Source organism: Haliotis rubra, unplaced genomic scaffold, assembly GCF_003918875.1.
Source record: "Haliotis rubra isolate DU_JTF1 unplaced genomic scaffold, ASM391887v1 Scf402, whole genome shotgun sequence".
In the NCBI taxonomy this organism is placed as follows: domain Eukaryota; kingdom Metazoa; phylum Mollusca; class Gastropoda; order Lepetellida; family Haliotidae; genus Haliotis; species Haliotis rubra.
Window position 1 is genome coordinate 472,071 of NW_025767083.1, and position 17,548 is coordinate 489,618.

At 42.1% G+C, this 17,548-nt stretch overlaps 1 protein-coding gene across 2 annotated transcripts in view; it reads right to left on the reverse strand.

The window, feature by feature from the left end:
* Positions 1-17,548, reverse strand: part of LOC124287601 (mucin-19-like) — a 41,204-nt gene that overhangs the window by 6,526 nt on the left and 17,130 nt on the right. For both annotated transcript variants that reach the window (XM_046724087.1, XM_046724086.1), the window contains exons 2-7: positions 10,940-11,142; positions 8,593-8,714; positions 7,439-7,588; positions 2,271-2,380; positions 824-971; positions 177-265 (exon numbers count right to left, since the gene is read on the reverse strand). In XM_046724087.1, the coding sequence (XP_046580043.1) occupies positions 177-265; positions 824-971; positions 2,271-2,380; positions 7,439-7,586 (495 nt within the window). In that variant the 5' untranslated portion in view covers positions 7,587-7,588; positions 8,593-8,714; positions 10,940-11,142. The remainder of the gene's footprint in view (positions 1-176; positions 266-823; positions 972-2,270; positions 2,381-7,438; positions 7,589-8,592; positions 8,715-10,939; positions 11,143-17,548) is intronic.

Genomic DNA, 17,548 nt, shown 5'->3' on the forward strand with positions numbered 1-17,548 from the left:
GACCTTAAAACACTTTCTACAACACCAGAGAAATGCGTGTTGTATACACACAAGTGCAAAAAGTACCCTTTCTTGTCACGGAATCGTTTATATATTAATTAGTATTAATTATAACATTTTAATTAAATAATAAATAACAATGACCACGCATGACGATAATCTAAAAGACGCCTCACCGTCTGAAGATTTGTGCTGTTGATGAAGACACTCCCTATCTCGGTTGTGGCGTTTAAACCTTGGTAAAACTGGACGAAAGATTGAAATTCTGAAACAATGACACAAACCTAAATCAAATATACACCATTACCTTGTGAAAATACTATGCAATACTCAGTCTGAAGGACGTGTAAAGGTACCACGGATGTATACTGTCAACCTTTTTACAGTGCTTCCTGCTTGCAAATGTCACCCAGGCAGCAAAGGCGTCGAGTTGAATTACTCCGGGATCCCCCACACACACACACACACATCAACCCTACACTTACTTAGATAATTTGAAAAGTTTAAATCCAACTCACACACTCGCTCACTTAATCAATCATCGTTATTGGTTTGTTTACTAATACCGCCCACTACCCGCTGAAACAAAATATACGCCTCGCCTGTACCCATATCAAATGTCAAATAAAGAAGAACCGAAGGTAGGAACTCGTCCCTCAAATGTCGACATCCTTTTATCGGGACATATCCTGCATATCGGATCGCAATTTCAGAGGTATAGCCCCGTTATACGTGGCAGTCCGCACAGAACCGTATACAGTTTAGATATCCAGACAAACGAGTGTATTTTTGTTTGTACTGTTTTTAAACCAAAGATGTTCACCTGTCGTGATGTACACGCTGCTGGCGGTGGTGCCGCCGCAGAGCTGCGCGTTGTCGCCATCACAAAGTGTTGCGCAGTCATTTTCCGATGTCGAGGTGATTTCGTCTGGCGCCCCTCCAGTGTCGGCCACACAGTAGCAAGACGCCCCCTACAGGTGAAGACAAGGGACATCACAGGTACACAGTTAATTGTTGCTGGTGAGATTGTTGTCAGGTGCTGCTTGAATGTATCTCACAGAAAACATTGTTTTGGTTTCAATCATGTAAACACAGAGTGATGCATCACTGCTGTTCATATTTTCACTGTTTCTGCGAGATATTTAACCACAGTTGCTAGTGTCAGCACTACACCTAGTTAAAATTGAAACCTCGTACAGAAGGAATATCGAAATGGAAATCCGTCAGTCAACTCTGTCTCTATTTTCACGATAGTATCTTGCTTGTCGCAAATGACCGGCTCGGGGGCTCGGGTTCGGTGGCTTGGTCGCGTGAAGATCAATTTAAGTTGTTCAGTTGTCTCGAGGGGGACATGAGATGATGTATCCTCTATGGTTGTTTATGTTCCCTTGAACAAACATAGGGGGTACATCAACTCATGGGTACCGAGGGGCCAGTGAACAACGTATTTATCTTACCGAACACCAATGTTAATTTTGAACTGTTTGAAGCACGGGTATCGGATCATAATAAGGAGTACCAGAGTTAGGCAATTTGCCAATACTAGATATTTGGATGGCTTAGAATCTAGCAGACGACAAGAAAAACAACATTTAATAATTCATTCGATTGGATTTGCGAAACATCGGTAATTTCCGTACATCATACGTGACTCACTTATTCGAGATAGAGAATAACTAATACGAAGTACCAAATGAATTCCCACAGTTCGGCATTCCCAGTGGGTAACATAGAAAATCTCATTGTCATAGGATTGTCTGACACTGACTCGATAAATGCTACGCCGCTGCAATAATTAAAGTGCGGCGTTGTGTAACAAACAAAACAAACTGCAGCTCCTAAAATAGCACGTGAAGCTAGCATACATGCGTGCTTGTGCGCATTATAGCAAAACTTCGCAAAGTTTACGGTATATCTATATGCAATTTCATATCTTAATTCTGAAGGATTTTACAGCTTGTTATGTATTTGTAGTATGTATATACAAAGCTCTGGTTGCGTTGAAAGCAGCGTAAATCCAAACTCATTCACTTATCGGTAACACATCTATACACAGTCGCGTACCGATCCGTCGAATGTCTGATTTCAAAGTAGTAAAATGCATTCGACGGATGAGCACTGTGATCTTAGCTTTTAATTAGTTATCCAAACATTGGATCATACCAAGAAAAGACGCAAGGGGTGTTGGACGGTTTCACTCTCTTTATTTTAGTACTTTTGTACTTATCTTTATACACATCTATACCCAGTGTTTTAGATGCAATACATACCGAAAGTGCGAAATACGCTGTCGTGCACTTTTCGTAGCATTTCATGATGTTTGTGTCAGTCAGTGTATGGGTCGCTGAGCCTGCCGGTTTCGTGTAACAACCAATGTATCCTGCAACATCGACACAACAACTGCTGACTAAACGTATAAAGACATGTGTATGTCCGCCACATCAGATCATGATGGGATTACCATATAAACATTTACGTGAGACCCCCTAGATGCACGGGGAATCCAGCAGGGGCCCGCAGACTCTCTGGATGTACGGGACAGTAGATCAGACTGTCTGGATGTACGGGACATTAGATCAGACTCTCTGGATGTACGTTAGAATAAAGCACACTCTCTGGATGTACGGGACATAAGATCAGACTCTCTTGGTGTACGTTAGATTAGATCACACTCTCTGGATGTACGGGACATTAAATCAGACTCTCTGGATGTACGGGACATGAGATCAGACTCTCTGGATGTACGGGACATGAGATCAGACTCTGTGGATGTACGGGACATGAGATCAGACTCTCTGGATGTACGGGACATGAGATCAGACTCTCTGGGTGTACGGGACATGAGATGAGACTCTCTGGATGTACGGGACATTAGATCAGACTCTCTGGATGTACGGGACATTAGATCAGACTCTCTGGATGTACGGGACATTAGATCAGACTCTCTGGATGTACGGGACATGAGATCAGACTCTCTGGATGTACGGGACATTAGATCAGACTCTCTGGATGTACGGGACACGACAGTAGGATGGATGTACAGGACATGAGATCAGACTCTGGATGTACGGGACATTAGATCAGACTCTCTGGATGTACGGGACATTAGATCAGACTCTCTGGATGTACGGGACATTAGATCAGACTCTCTGGATGTACGGGACAGTAGATCATGACAGGACCGAGAGACTCTGGATGTACGGGACATCAGAACAGACCCTCTGGATGTACGTTAGATTAGATCAGACCCTCTGGATGTACGGGACCGGGTCCGGGAGACTCTCTGGATGTACGGGACATTAGATCAGACTCTCGGAATGTACGTTAGATTAAAGTACACTCTCTGGATGTACGGGACATAAGATCAGACTCTTTTGGTGTACGTTAGATAAGATCACACTCTCTGGATGTACGGGACATTAAATCGCACTCTCTGGATGTACGGGACATGAAATCAGACTCTGTCGATGTACGGGACATGAGATCAGACTCTGTGGATGTACGGGACATGAGATCATACTTTCTGGATGTACGGGGCATGAACTCAGACTCTCTGGAAGTAAGGGACATTAGATGAAGAAGGGTCCGCGAGACTCTCTGCATGTGCGGGACATTAGGTCAAACTCTCTGGATGTACGGGACATTAGATCAGACTCTCTGGATGTACGGGACATTAGATCAGACTCTCTGGGTGTACGGGACATTAGATCGGAGTCTCTGGATGTACGGGACAGTAGATCATGACAGGACCGAGAGACTCTGGATGTACGGGACATTAGATCAGACTCTCTGGATGTACGGGACATTAGATCAGACTCTCTGGATGTACGGACATTAGATCAGACTCTCTGGATGTACGGGACATGAGATCAGACTCTCTGGATGTACGGGACATTAGATCAGACTCTCTGGATGTACGGGACATTAGATCAGACTCTGGATGTACGGGACATTAGATCAGACTCTCTGGATGTACGGGACATGAGATCAGACCCTCTGGATGTACGTTAGATTAGATCAGACTCTCTGGATGTACGGGACATGAGATCAGACTGTCTGGGTGGACGGGACATTAGATCAGGCTATCTGCATGTACGTTAGATTAAATCGCACTCTCTGGATGTAAGGGACATTAAATCAGACTCTCTAGATCGGAGTCTCTGGATGTAAGGGACAGTAGATCATGACAGAACCGAGAGACTCTGGATGTACGGGACATTATATCAAGAAGGTTCCGCGAGACTCTCTGGATGTACGACATTATATCAAGAAGGTTCCACGAGACTCTCTTGATGTACGGTACATTAGGTCAGACTCTCTGGATGTACGGGGCATGAGATCAGACTCTCTGGGTGTACGGGACATGAGATCAGACTCTCTGGGTGTACGGAACATGGGATGAGACTCTCTTGGTGAACGGGACATGAAATGAGACTCTCTGGGTGTACGGGATATTAAATCAGACTCCGTGGATGTACGGAACATGCGATCAGACTCTCTGGATGTACGAGACATTAGATCAGACTCTCTGGATGTACGGGGCATGAGATCAGACTCTCTGGGTGTACGGGACATGAGATCAGACTCTCTGGATGTACGGGACATGAGATCAGACTCTCTGGATGTACGTTAGATTAGATCATACTCTCTGGATGTACGGGACATGAGATCAGACTCTCTGGGTGGACGGAACATTAGATCAGGCTATCTGCATGTACGTTAGATTAAATTGCACTCTCTGGATGAAAGGGACATTAAATCAGACTCTATGGATGTACGGGACATGAGATCAGGCTCTGTGGATGTACCAGGCATGGGATCAGACTTTCTGGATGTACGGGACACGACATCAGACACTGTGGATGTACGGGACATGCGATCAGACTCTCTGGATGTACGGGAAATTAGATCAGACTCTCTGGATGTACGGGACATTAGATCAGACTCTCTGGATGTACGGGACAGTAGATCATGACAGGACCGAGAGACTCTGGATGTACGGGACATCAGAACAGACCCTCTGGATGTACGTTAGATTAGATCAGACCCTCTGGATGTACGGGACCGGGTCCGGGAGACTCTCTGGATGTACGGGACATTAGATCAGACTCTCGGAATGTACGTTAGATTAAAGTACACTCTCTGGATGTACGGGACATAAGATCAGACTCTTTTGGTGTACGTTAGATAAGATCACACTCTCTGGATGTACGGGACATTAAATCGCACTCTCTGGATGTACGGGACAGGGACATGATGTAGAAATCAGACTCTGTCGATGTACGGGACATGAGATCAGACTCTCTGGATGTACGGGACATGAGATCAGACTCTCTGGATGTACGGGACATGAGATGAGACTCTCTGGAAGTAAGGGACATCAGATGAATGTACAGGACATGAGATCAGACTCTCTGGATGTACGGGACATTAGATCAGACTCTCTGGATGTACGGGACATGAGATCAGACTCTCTGGATGTACGGGACATTAGATCAGACTCTCTGGATGTACGGGACATGAGATCAGACTCTCTGGATGTACGGGACATGAGATCAGACTCTCTGGGTGTACGGGACATTAGATCAGACTATCTGCATGTACGTTAGATTAAATCGCACTCTCTGGATGTACGGGACATGAGATCAGACTCTCTGGATGTACGGGACATGAGATCAGACTCTCTGGATGTACGGGACATGAGATCAGACTCTCTGGATGTACGGGACATGAGATCAGACTCTCTGGATGTACGGGACATGAGATCAGACTCTCTGGATGTACGGGACATTAGATCAGACTCTCTGGATGTACGGGACATTAGATCAGACTCTCTGGATGTACGGGACAGTAGATCATGACAGGACCGAGAGACTCTGGATGTACGGGACATCAGAACAGACTCTCTGGATGTACGGGACATGAGATCAGACTCTCTGGATGTACGGGACATGAGATCAGACTCTCTGGATGTACGGGACATTAGATCAGACTCTCTGGATGTACGGGACATTAGATCAGACTCTCTGGATGTACGGGACATGAGAGACTCTCTGGATGTACGGGACATGAGCTCAGACTCTCTGGAAGTAAGGGACATTAGATCAAGAAGGTTCCGCGAGACTCTCTGGATGTACGGTACATTAGGTCAGACTCTCTGGATGTACGGGGCATGAGATCAGGCTCTCTGGGTGTACGGGACATGAGATCAGACTCTCTGGGTGTACGGAACATGGGATGAGACTCTCTTGGTGAACGGGACATGAAATGAGACTCTCTGGATGTACGGGATATTAAATCAAACTCCGTGGATGTACGGGACATGAGATCAGACTCTCTGGATGTACGAGACATTAGAGCAGACTCTCTGGATGTACGGGACATTAGATCATACTCTCTGGATGTACGGGATATTAGATCAAGAAGGGTCCGCGAGACTCTCTGGATGTACGGGACATTAGATCAGACTCTCTGGATGTACGGGACATGACATCAGACTCTCTGGATGTACGGGACATAAGATCAGACTCTCTGGATGTACGGGACATTAGATCAGACTCTCTGGATGTACGGGATATTAGATCAAGAAGGGTCCGCGAGACTCTCTGGGTGTACGGGACATGAGCTCAGACTCTCTGGAAGTAAGGGACATTAGATCAAGAAGGTTCCGCGAGACTGTCTGGGTGTACGGTACATTAGGTCAGACTCTCTGGATGTACGGGGCATGAGATCAGACTCTCTGGGTGTACGGGACATGAGATCAGACTCTCTTGGTGTACGGGACATGAGATGAGACCCTCTGGATGTACGGGACCGGCTCTGGGAGACTCTCTGGATGTACGGGACATGAGTTCAGACTCTCTGGGTGTACTGGACATGAGATGAGACTCTCTGGGTGAACGGGACATGAAATGAGACTCTCTGGGTTTACTGGATATTAAATCAGACTCCGTGGATGTACGTGACATGAGATCAGTCTCTCTGGATGTACGAGACATTAGAGCATACTCTCTGGATGTACGGGACATTAGTTCAGACTCTCTGGATGTACGGGACATTAGTTCAGACTCTCTGGATGTACGTTAGATTAAATCACCCTCTCTGGATGTAAGGGACATTAAATCAGAATCTGTGGGTGTACGTTAGATTAAATCACACTCTCTTGGTGTACGGGACATTAAATCAGACTCTCTGGATGTACGGAACATTAGATCAAGAAGGAGGTGTGAGACTCTCTGGATGTTTGTGACATAAGATGAAGAAGGGTCATGTTCGCTCCGCTGGACGCAAGGGACATAAGATGAGGACTGGACTCGAAAGGTCTACTATCTAAAAATTGAAAAATTGAAAAAAGGTCCCGGATGGTCCTTTAGGTTTACGGGACTCGTTGGTTCATGACGTTTCTCACTTATACATGTAGTCATATTTTACAGCTTACCTGCATTAGGCATGTCTTGGAAGGTGGAATCACTAGAGACGATAATCTCCACCCCGTTGAGCGTGTCACTGAGGTAGTGACGTGGGTTGATGATGGACAACAGCGTCGTGGCTGAATTCATTATTGGATTCAAGGCGAAACCCATCATTCCTGTAGCAAGAGTGTGTCTGGTGTAAATATGTCAGGGTCATTGTGAAGGCAAAAGGCGTTAAGGCGTCTAGATTAATATAGTGTTCGGTTACCATACCTCAATTTAACAAGAATATCGCGCTCTCGTCATGTTTATATGACCATCAATGCAAGGACGAGCAAGAGTGAAAGTGATTTAGACTCGAAGATAGTCATCCTATCCAGACGTTTATAAAGAAGGAACTTTACGGAAATTTACGAGAGATTAAACATATTTATCATCCAAAACTGTGTTCCACAGGATATATTGCTTTTTGACAGTAGATTTTGCACAATGCCCTGACAATATGCTATGACGTCACGAACTTGATGACGTCGCAATGCTATGACATCGCTGCACTGCAAGTCTAATGGCAGTACTGTGTTCAGAGGTGTACATTTTTCATTGAAAACTAATGAAGAGTGATTTTTTATGATAAATAGAATCTCACCCTCGTTTCTTCTGATATCAAATATATTAACACTCGTTGATAACAGTAAAAATATCCTCGGCAAGGGTTGGATATCTGTTACTTTATCAACTCGTGGTGATATACTTGATATCAAAAGACACTCGGGTGAGATTCTCTATTTATCATCCAAAACTGTGTTCCACAGGAGATATCGCTTGTGTGAGATCATATGATATCTCCTAGGAGATATCGTTTTGACAGTAGATTTTGTACAATGCCCTGATAATGCTATGACGTCATCAACGATGACGTCCTAATGCTATGACATCACTGCACTGCAAGTCTAATGGTAGTAAGTGTTGAGAGATGTACATTTTTCATTGAAAACTAATGAAGAATGATTTTTGATGATAAATAAAATCTCACCCTCGTGTCTACTTCTATGAATTATATCAACACTCGTTGATACAAGTGAAAATATCCTCGGCAAGCCTCGGATATTTGTAATTTTATCAACTCGTGTTGATATAATTGATATCAGAAGACACTTGGGTGAGATTCTCTATTTCTTACGCAGTATATTCTGTCGTTGCCACCACTGATCCAGAGAAAGGACATGTTATATAATCTGCGTATGGACAGTCACCAGTTGCCAACAGCTCTTCGCCGAGGTCGTTGTATACGTGCATAGTCATCTGGAAGCAGAAAAAGCTGTTACCAGGGAGGGTTCATTGTTCACAGGACATTGATTGTGATGTTCAGATGGGACATTATACCCCAGGGAGAGTTCAGTGTGATGTTTAGTTTAAGTGAATTCAAACGGAGATACATTATGAAGAGGGCTCATTGTGAACGTCGCAACAGCGTGAATTAGTGTCAGGGAAACGCGCGTTATCGGGAGTTCAATATGCACGGAGTGACTTCATACTTTAGATATATTCACAGGGCCTGAATGACTTCGTCAGGGAAATGTACTCCAGAGGGCTGTCATCACGCCCGGTGAGTTCATACTCCAGAAGGAATGTCTCTTTTCCCAAGTTCAACAAAGAAGACTATCTGAGCATCGTACGTAAAACTTGTTAAGTTGATAAGAATGGTTAAAGAAGTGTGATGTTTTTTCGGACGAGTTACGTCAAATTCCACGTACTGTCTCACGTCTAGCGAGCTCTGAATGTAGAGTATTATTATCAATATTAATTATCATTATTCTCTTACTGAGAAGTAAATCGGATTATCGAATGTTAAACTATCGATTCGAATACGTTAGCGTACACATTTGAACTGTGTGGGTTTTTTTTCATTTTGAACTTATTCTAAAAAGAAGACACCACCGCTGAACCCCCGTTAGCTTATGGAGAGGATCATCGAGTGAGGGGGGATATAGCTAGCAGAGACTCGAAGACTGGCTTGTATTTGGGGTAACTGTATTGGTCATGTTACGCATTATTTAGGCTGGAGGAAATATAGAACTACTTGTTGTTAGCTGCAGACAAATGTCACGACCTACACTACAGCGACGAGACGTGTTCAGTAACGACAACCTCGTTGTTTTACGTCCATTTCAAACCAATAACAATCGTATCAATAACATGTTAATCAATGAAACAGAAAGGAGAATATCGATTTTGACCCGTTCTCGGTACGAAATCGATTTCTCTCTGAGACATGTGAAGGTATATTTTGAAAAAGAACACGCTTCGTAGCACGCTGATAGGCGCGATTCCGCTTTACCTGGCAATGTGTTTGTACGGGGCACGGCCCTGTATGTATTCATCTAATTTATACTAATTCGGTTCATCGACGAACAGATTGTTTGTTTCATCAAGTGTCAGATAAATGGTCCACGGGGTCAATTTCAAGCGGGGATATGTGTGCAAACTTCGACGCTTATTGTCTTGTCCAGACCCGATTACTTACAGCCAGCGCCATATAGCTGGGATATTGCTGAGTGCGGCGTTAAACAACAAACAAACAGACTGTTTGTGTGATTGAACACTTTCATCGATCACTGGATCAAACCACAACCCACACTCCACACCCCGGGCCCAATTGTACAACGTGTTGATCCCAGAACTAACTAATGTACAACTGATTTATTGAGTGAGTATGGTTTCACGCCACTTTTAGCAATATTTCAGCAATATCACGGCAGGGGACACCAGAAATGGGCTTCACACATTGTACCCATGCGGGGAAACGAACCGGCGTGACGAGCGAACGCTTTAACCACTAGGCTACCCCACCGCCCCTCACTACTTTACGAATATTGCATTGATACGATTATTATACTGCGTATGTATTCATTATCATAGAAATCCATAGCTCTGTCTAAGGTAAGTAAACTAGCGACTTGATGACGACAACAGACGTAATGAGAACCGACATACACTGGACGTGAGGGAGGGGAGGGGATACGTATCGTGGACAAACTTGGGAATATAAGACACGAACGTCTAGCTAATTGTGAATCATACGTATATCTTCAAGAGTTCATGTTTGATTTATATATTTTGTACACGTAATGTAGAGCCCATGTGATAACCTTGACACGACACGACTTGCAGTGGAATATGGCTCGCCAAACAAGGAAGCCAACAAATTCTACAGCATTAAATCAGGAGATAGTTGTCCAAAACATGTGGGGTGGTGGGGTAGCCTAGTGGTTAAAGCGTTCGCTCGTCATGCCGAAGACCCGGGTTCGATTCCCCACATGGGTACAATGCGTGAAGCCCATTTCTGGTGTCCCCGCCGTGATATTGCTGGAATATTGATAAAAGCGGCGTAAAACCAAACTCACTCACTCAACAAGTTTACAGAATAATATCTCATTTTCACAAATTACTCTTATGACAATATATTTGAAATGGACAAGCAGTCGTAATCGTTTAGATCAGTGTTGTATAAACAGAGTAAAGATTACCGTAACATCTACATAGGAGCTCAAGTTGAACATCCGCTCGCTACGGAAGGTGCCTTTCAGAGCCAAATCCGTGACAGGAAGTAGTTCGTCATCCAGGCAGTCGTTTACCCCTACCAGGGTGCTGATGTCGGCATCCCAAAGTTGGTTAGGATCATACACGCCGCCCGCCGGTACCAACATCAGTATCCCTGTCTCCGTTACACCTGGCAAACATAATATACATCATGGATACACATGGCGGGAACAGTTGCGAGGGGCGAAACAGGGCTCCAGGCACGGATACCTTCACTTACCCTCTCATTGGTTGAGGCAGATTATTTTCGTTCGCCAGAAACAACAGCCATTAGAGGCTTAACGTGAAAACATGCCTTATTAACCGACGTCAACAGATATCCCATAAACCGTTAGAGCCAGAAAATATTCCAAACGTGTAATTAATCATCAAGTCCCAGACGTTTCTGGCAAAGTTTAACAATCAAATTATCAGTGCTTCCGTTTTTTGATTTATGTCAATTGGTGTTTCGGACAAAACGTTGTTATTACAAGCCTGAAGATTCCATGGATGTAGCCTGTTTTGCCAAACTTCCTTGTAGTTCTGTTATTTCTGTATTTTATAATTTGGATTATGTCACTTCCGGTAATGAAATTAGGGTTGCCTGCATGAAACCTGAACTTTAGTTCAAACTTTGTCATGTTATATCTATGGATTTCTGAACATCGCTTCTGCGTCGGAAAATATATATACACAAAAAACTTAGTTAAACACCCCCTGACATATCTCACGATTGAATGAGTCCCGATCTTAACCCTTTGGAGCATATCTGGGACATGATTGATCGTCGCGTGCAACAAAGGGATCCTCCTGTACAGAACGTGGTCCAATTGAAAGATGCTTTACACGAAGAGTGGCGTAGACTGCCAGTATCAGGTAGCTGACAGGGGGTGTGAGGGGGAGTGTGCTGGCTGTCATATAGTCACATTTAGGTTACACTCGATATTGACCTTGAATCGTGTAAGACACGCAAAATGATAGTTTGATTGTTCACATTCACCATTAAATACAACATTAAACATGCCAGGGCCATACTTGTACAGACAGGGTTTTGTATGAAACACAGTGTGTGTGTGTGTTTATAAATGAGGAATTGTCATCATAAAATCAACACGGATTCCAATCATTTTGTCGTCTTTTATGAGTCAAAGGATCATATGGGTCAGAAAAATTCGTGGTCAACACGAGTTCTTTTACGTACGCGATGAAAAGCTATCATTGCAAAAATACAGGGAGTGCCTAATTAAGTTCTTTGTGTATATATCTCACGTAAATCAACACCACGCCAGTAAGACTAAAAACACATGTCGCTGAAGGAGACCAAGGTCATAATTCTTTGATTAAAATATTTCAGTTAAATTGGGTTAATTGTCACTGTCTCTTTAAAAAGAAAAAGAACTGTTTACATTTTGGACTCAAATACAACTAAAATACCAACTTTATTGTTCCATGTCACACCAGATCATCCGCTGATGTGAAGAACTTAACGAGCGTATTTCCAAATTATATTGATGCTTCGTCTTTGTGCCAATTGTACAGACCAACGCTCACTGCCTCCACACATGCGTTAAACAAAAAATGTTTAGAGAGTTTTATTTTAAGCGCCAATACCGTAGCCTTACTGTCGAAATTGTTCAACACTTAATACCACATGACCAATTCGGTAGCTCTGAGATATATGACCTTTTGTGCTGTTTTGAATGAATTAATGTATTTACAGAGTGTTCAGCCCCAAAAGCCCACCGGACGACGATCCTTCATTTTTAACCAACTCGTGATATTCCGTGATAATCTCCGAGTCCTTCTTGAAGGATATCACACCTACTGAACTATTTCAAGCAAAGCAGATAATTCTATTTCTGTTTAATTCCAAAAGCAATAAAACAAAACAGAAGCAATAGCATACTGCTGTTTCTTATAAGAATTAATCATTTTTCATACAACACAACAACAAGGTATAGATATTGTAACCATGATCGAACAGTTTTTCAGCAAGATTTGTATAAGGTAGATTAAATAAACACCTCAAAACACTTGATACAGAGAATCGTTCAATCGACGCTGCATTTCAAGTGGCAAATATTTCTTATGATCATGAAAAGTGTTTAGTCGCTTTTGTTATAATATTATTAGTTTCTATATTTTATACTGCTATCGACAACAGATATTAAGTAACGCGCGAGTTGTTTCCTCTTTTGAGTAAAAACACAAAAGTTATCTCAGATGAAATTAGACAAACAAAACCGTTCTTCAAGGAAAATCCACCCTTCTGATTATCGATAGTTCCAAGGACGTTGTTGTCAGAACATAACAATGGTTTGTAAAACTAATCCGTAGTTAGTGTGAGCTACAGCCAGGCAATTGCTTGCGTCGTAAAGCTTCTTACATCTTTTGTGAAGTCATAAGTGGATTCTGGTGGGCATTGAATTTTTAATGGATTTTTCACCGATGAATTAGCGCAACCAGAAATATGTTTTGTTCGAGAACTTTACAGATTTTTTTGACAATATTCTGCCGTCAGGTCACAAGAATGATAATGTTGCTTTTGTAATTGAAATGGTTTGCCCGAACTGTGTAGACAGCATGTTTCCAATATCTTGGGCACGTAGCGCGTATTGTCTGACATTAGTGACAGAATGTGGACCTAGAATTGTGCATAATTCATACATAGACGTGAAATAGCTAGGTGAAGTACCATGAGATACACGCTCACAAATTGCTCCCGACGACGGTAACAACGACGATAACAACGACGGTAACAACGGCGATGTCCATCCGGCGGAGACTGGCGATCAGAGGCCGGGATACCTCATGAAGGAATGTGTCATGCACTGACCTCGAGGCCATCTTGGTTTTGATAAAAATGACAATACAATCTTCCAGTGTCACGACGATCCCTAACGGCGTACGAAGCTGTAGTGTGGCCAAGTGGTTAAAGTGTTCGCTCGTCACGCCGATCACACGAGTTCAATTCCCCACATGCGTGCAATATGTGAAGACTATTTATTGTGCCCTCTGCAGCTGGAATAAAACCACTCAGTCACTCTAACGACGCACATGCCTATGCAACGTATACACAAAGAAAACAATAATAATTACTTAAAGTAACATTCTCAGACATTCTCCGGCCTGTTTACCCGGAACCATCAATAATTTCGTATTCCTGTACGAAACACCATATCATCTACGTTGTTCATTCATAGGAGAGAAGACCGATATGGTTGGTCCTATACTTCTACATATCGACGGTTGTGTTGTACATATACATGGGTGTGTGACGGGTGCCAACGTTGGAGCACAATAACCACACCTTTTAGCACCATAGTCCTTGTCGAAGATTAACAATAACCCTTAAGGAAGAGTTTTCGTACATGCAGACATTATTTGAGACAGGTGGAATTGATACCATGTCGATTCCGAGAAATCTGTTTCTAAAACAACTTACAATGTCAGAATACGGCCCACTCACCATGTAAACATCATATACCTACGACCTTTCTCTGCACTTACTCACTTGTGTAAATTTACAAACATGTGTCGCATGAGAGACGTTAACTGACGTTCACCTACATGCACGGAAAACATTATCAACTGTTATTCACAGATTCCTCTAAAATATTCAGTGCCTCTGAGACAGTTATCAATTGTTTGGCAGTACGAACACAAAGCCAGTGCCCAATACAACTTGATGCATCAGGGCTCCATGATTGTGAAGAAATCTCGTTTTTTATCGTGAGAACACAACATATTATAATTTACATGAGTCCACGAAGGCGTGTAACACAGTACACAAGTCTGTGTGCTCACGCACCACTGACTGCTTCCGGTAACGAGCAAACACACATAGCTTGTTTCGGTTACAATCAGACGCAGAGAATGTCAATAAACTCGAATGAATGTGTCAACGTACGAAACCAGATCTATGGCTATCAATAAACTTGACCTCAAAAGCTATATATTATAAATGCATACTATATGATAATATTTTCGTTAAAACTGAATTAAATCAATAAAAATGTCCAATTCTCACAAGATGAGCAATTTGGAGAAAATATCTTTGGGGAAATTTGTTGAAATTCAGTCTTACACAATGTGATGAAATTCTTTTCCATACCTGTACAATATGAACGAAATATCCGAGATGAATATTACTAAAGGTTTTAATTATCCACCCCATAACATGGAAAAAAGTACCAAAACCTATAGTTTTATAATATCAATATATAACCATTACCCATAGCAAATGAACGTATTCAAACCTCAAATTAAGCTACTATCTGGATAAATTGAGGAATTGATAACGGAATAATTAAAAGGCAAATCTAAACGCAGAAAGGTCAACAAACTTTAGTTTACTCATAGAAGCAGGCATGGCAGAAAATTGACTCATTTTGTATTGGTTATAACTATGGTCGTATGACAAGTGTGTTCATTTTCAAGATTCTTTCATACAATCCTAAAGAAATCACAGAATATCAATAACCGATCACTAATAATATCTGGTGTAAGTTTCGCCAACACTAATAAATTGTATTTGACGATGAGATATTGCGTTCTATTCTTGATTGAGGGCTTGTTTGTACTTTGTACTTGAGGATCTTTGCGTCTCATGATGTCCCAACCATGCTGAATGGGACTGAGATCTGGACTCACGGCGGACCATGGTAGAGTTGCATCCGCTTCTTGACGAAGGAAATCACCAACGGCACGTGCAGGATGTGGCCTAGGATTATCGTACTTGACGACTCGCGCTGTGTTCAGAGGATGGTCATTGGAATTTTGTCGTACAATAACTCTGTCTGAGATGTCAGTGATGTACCGTTGTCCATTCAAATTTCGTCTGATCGTAACAAGGTCAATTTTGAAGTCATGCGAGAGGCACCCCCATGCCGCCAATGAACTTCCGTCAAATAGTACTTGCTCTCAAATATTCCGTTCTGCATAATTATGCAGTGTTCCTGCTTCAAGAAACACCAGCCCTGTCATCAGTCATGCACAAAAGAAATCGACTTTCGTCCGACCAATGGACCCTCCCCATGACCTCAAATTCTAGTGACCTCGAGGATGACACCAAGTTAGTAGTGCTGGGGATAACAACGAACGTCTGCTACTCTATACCCATCCGACTTTAGGCGATTATATACCGTTCTGTTAGACAATCGACTATGTGGAAGCCACTCTGCTTTTAACACGGCAAGGGAAGTTGACAAGGCAACATGAGGTCTTGTAAATCTGAAAAGAGCTGCTTTCTTCCTGCATTCTTCCTAGAACTTGTCACATGAACAGTGAAGGTTCTTAACGTCATTACTTGACCGATGTCTTCGGGATGATAGTCGATGGATGACGACTAACACAGTTTGAATTAGCCCTCAATGACATGCAGACATTCCCCAGCGGGCACACAGCGTTGAGACAACGTTTAATCAACGTTGACTTTTGGTTGTTTGCTTGATCAACCTTTCATAAACGTTGATTCATGTATAATGAAAACGTAAGAATGTTGTTTAAATCTGGAGAATGGCGAAAGGAAATCTTTCTAGGTCATGCAACAAAACATAAAAATTCACATCAAAATGTCTTGTGCAAGTCTTTGTGAAGGGTGAAATTGTATATAACATATTTGAACTTTTATTTATTTACGAAATGTGTAACTTCACTAATGATTCTTTGATGACACAATTAACAAAACTGCCCCCATAGACTTACTGGTTTGGAAGGGATGTGATGATTTATATCTCTTAATGGTTAAAATGTTACATATAAAAGAAGTAATTTAGAAAGGAAAATATCATTTTGAAAAATAAGATTTATCTTTATGGAAGATTGTGTGGCATCAATTTTGTGGATCACATGAAAGGAGCAATGCTAAGGTAACAAGTTTTAAACATTTCACTTGTTTGCCAGTATCTCCATCACAAAGTTTAAGAGAAAGATGATAATGCTCTTTCATTACCACCTACTTGTTTTTTCATTCTTTAATGCAAAAATGGCTTTTGTTACAATTTATGACTCCTGTTAGCAAAATTGCTACATCAGTACAACACCTATTTTATTTAAAATAATCATATCCTAAATCTGACGGAATAACAACAAACTTCCATTGTTTTGCAGGACAATGTCAAACAATTTGATGTCAAGAATGAATGTTGATGGGCGAAACGGCAAGTTTTCTGTTAAGAATACAGGACTGTATTCAATCATCTCTGGTATGTTAATTACCAAATGCTCTTTGCCAGCAATTTCATCATGACCATAGCAAATAATATATGACCGTAAAGCATCGTCTAATTAGGAAATAAAGTTTGCTCTACCCCAATGTGTTTTGTAATAAAGTATAGTTTTGCCCTGAACTATTATAATTAAAGCACGAGGACGGTGTTCCGAGTGCTTTGATGTTATAATAGTCCAGGGCAAAACTATACTTTATTACAAAACACATTGGGGTAGAGCGAACTTTACATCTTTTCTAAGATGCTAAATTTAATACTTTCTAAGGATAATTACGATTAATTTAAGGCAGAAAACAAACGACGGTGTCGCTGACCTAAATTAAGAAT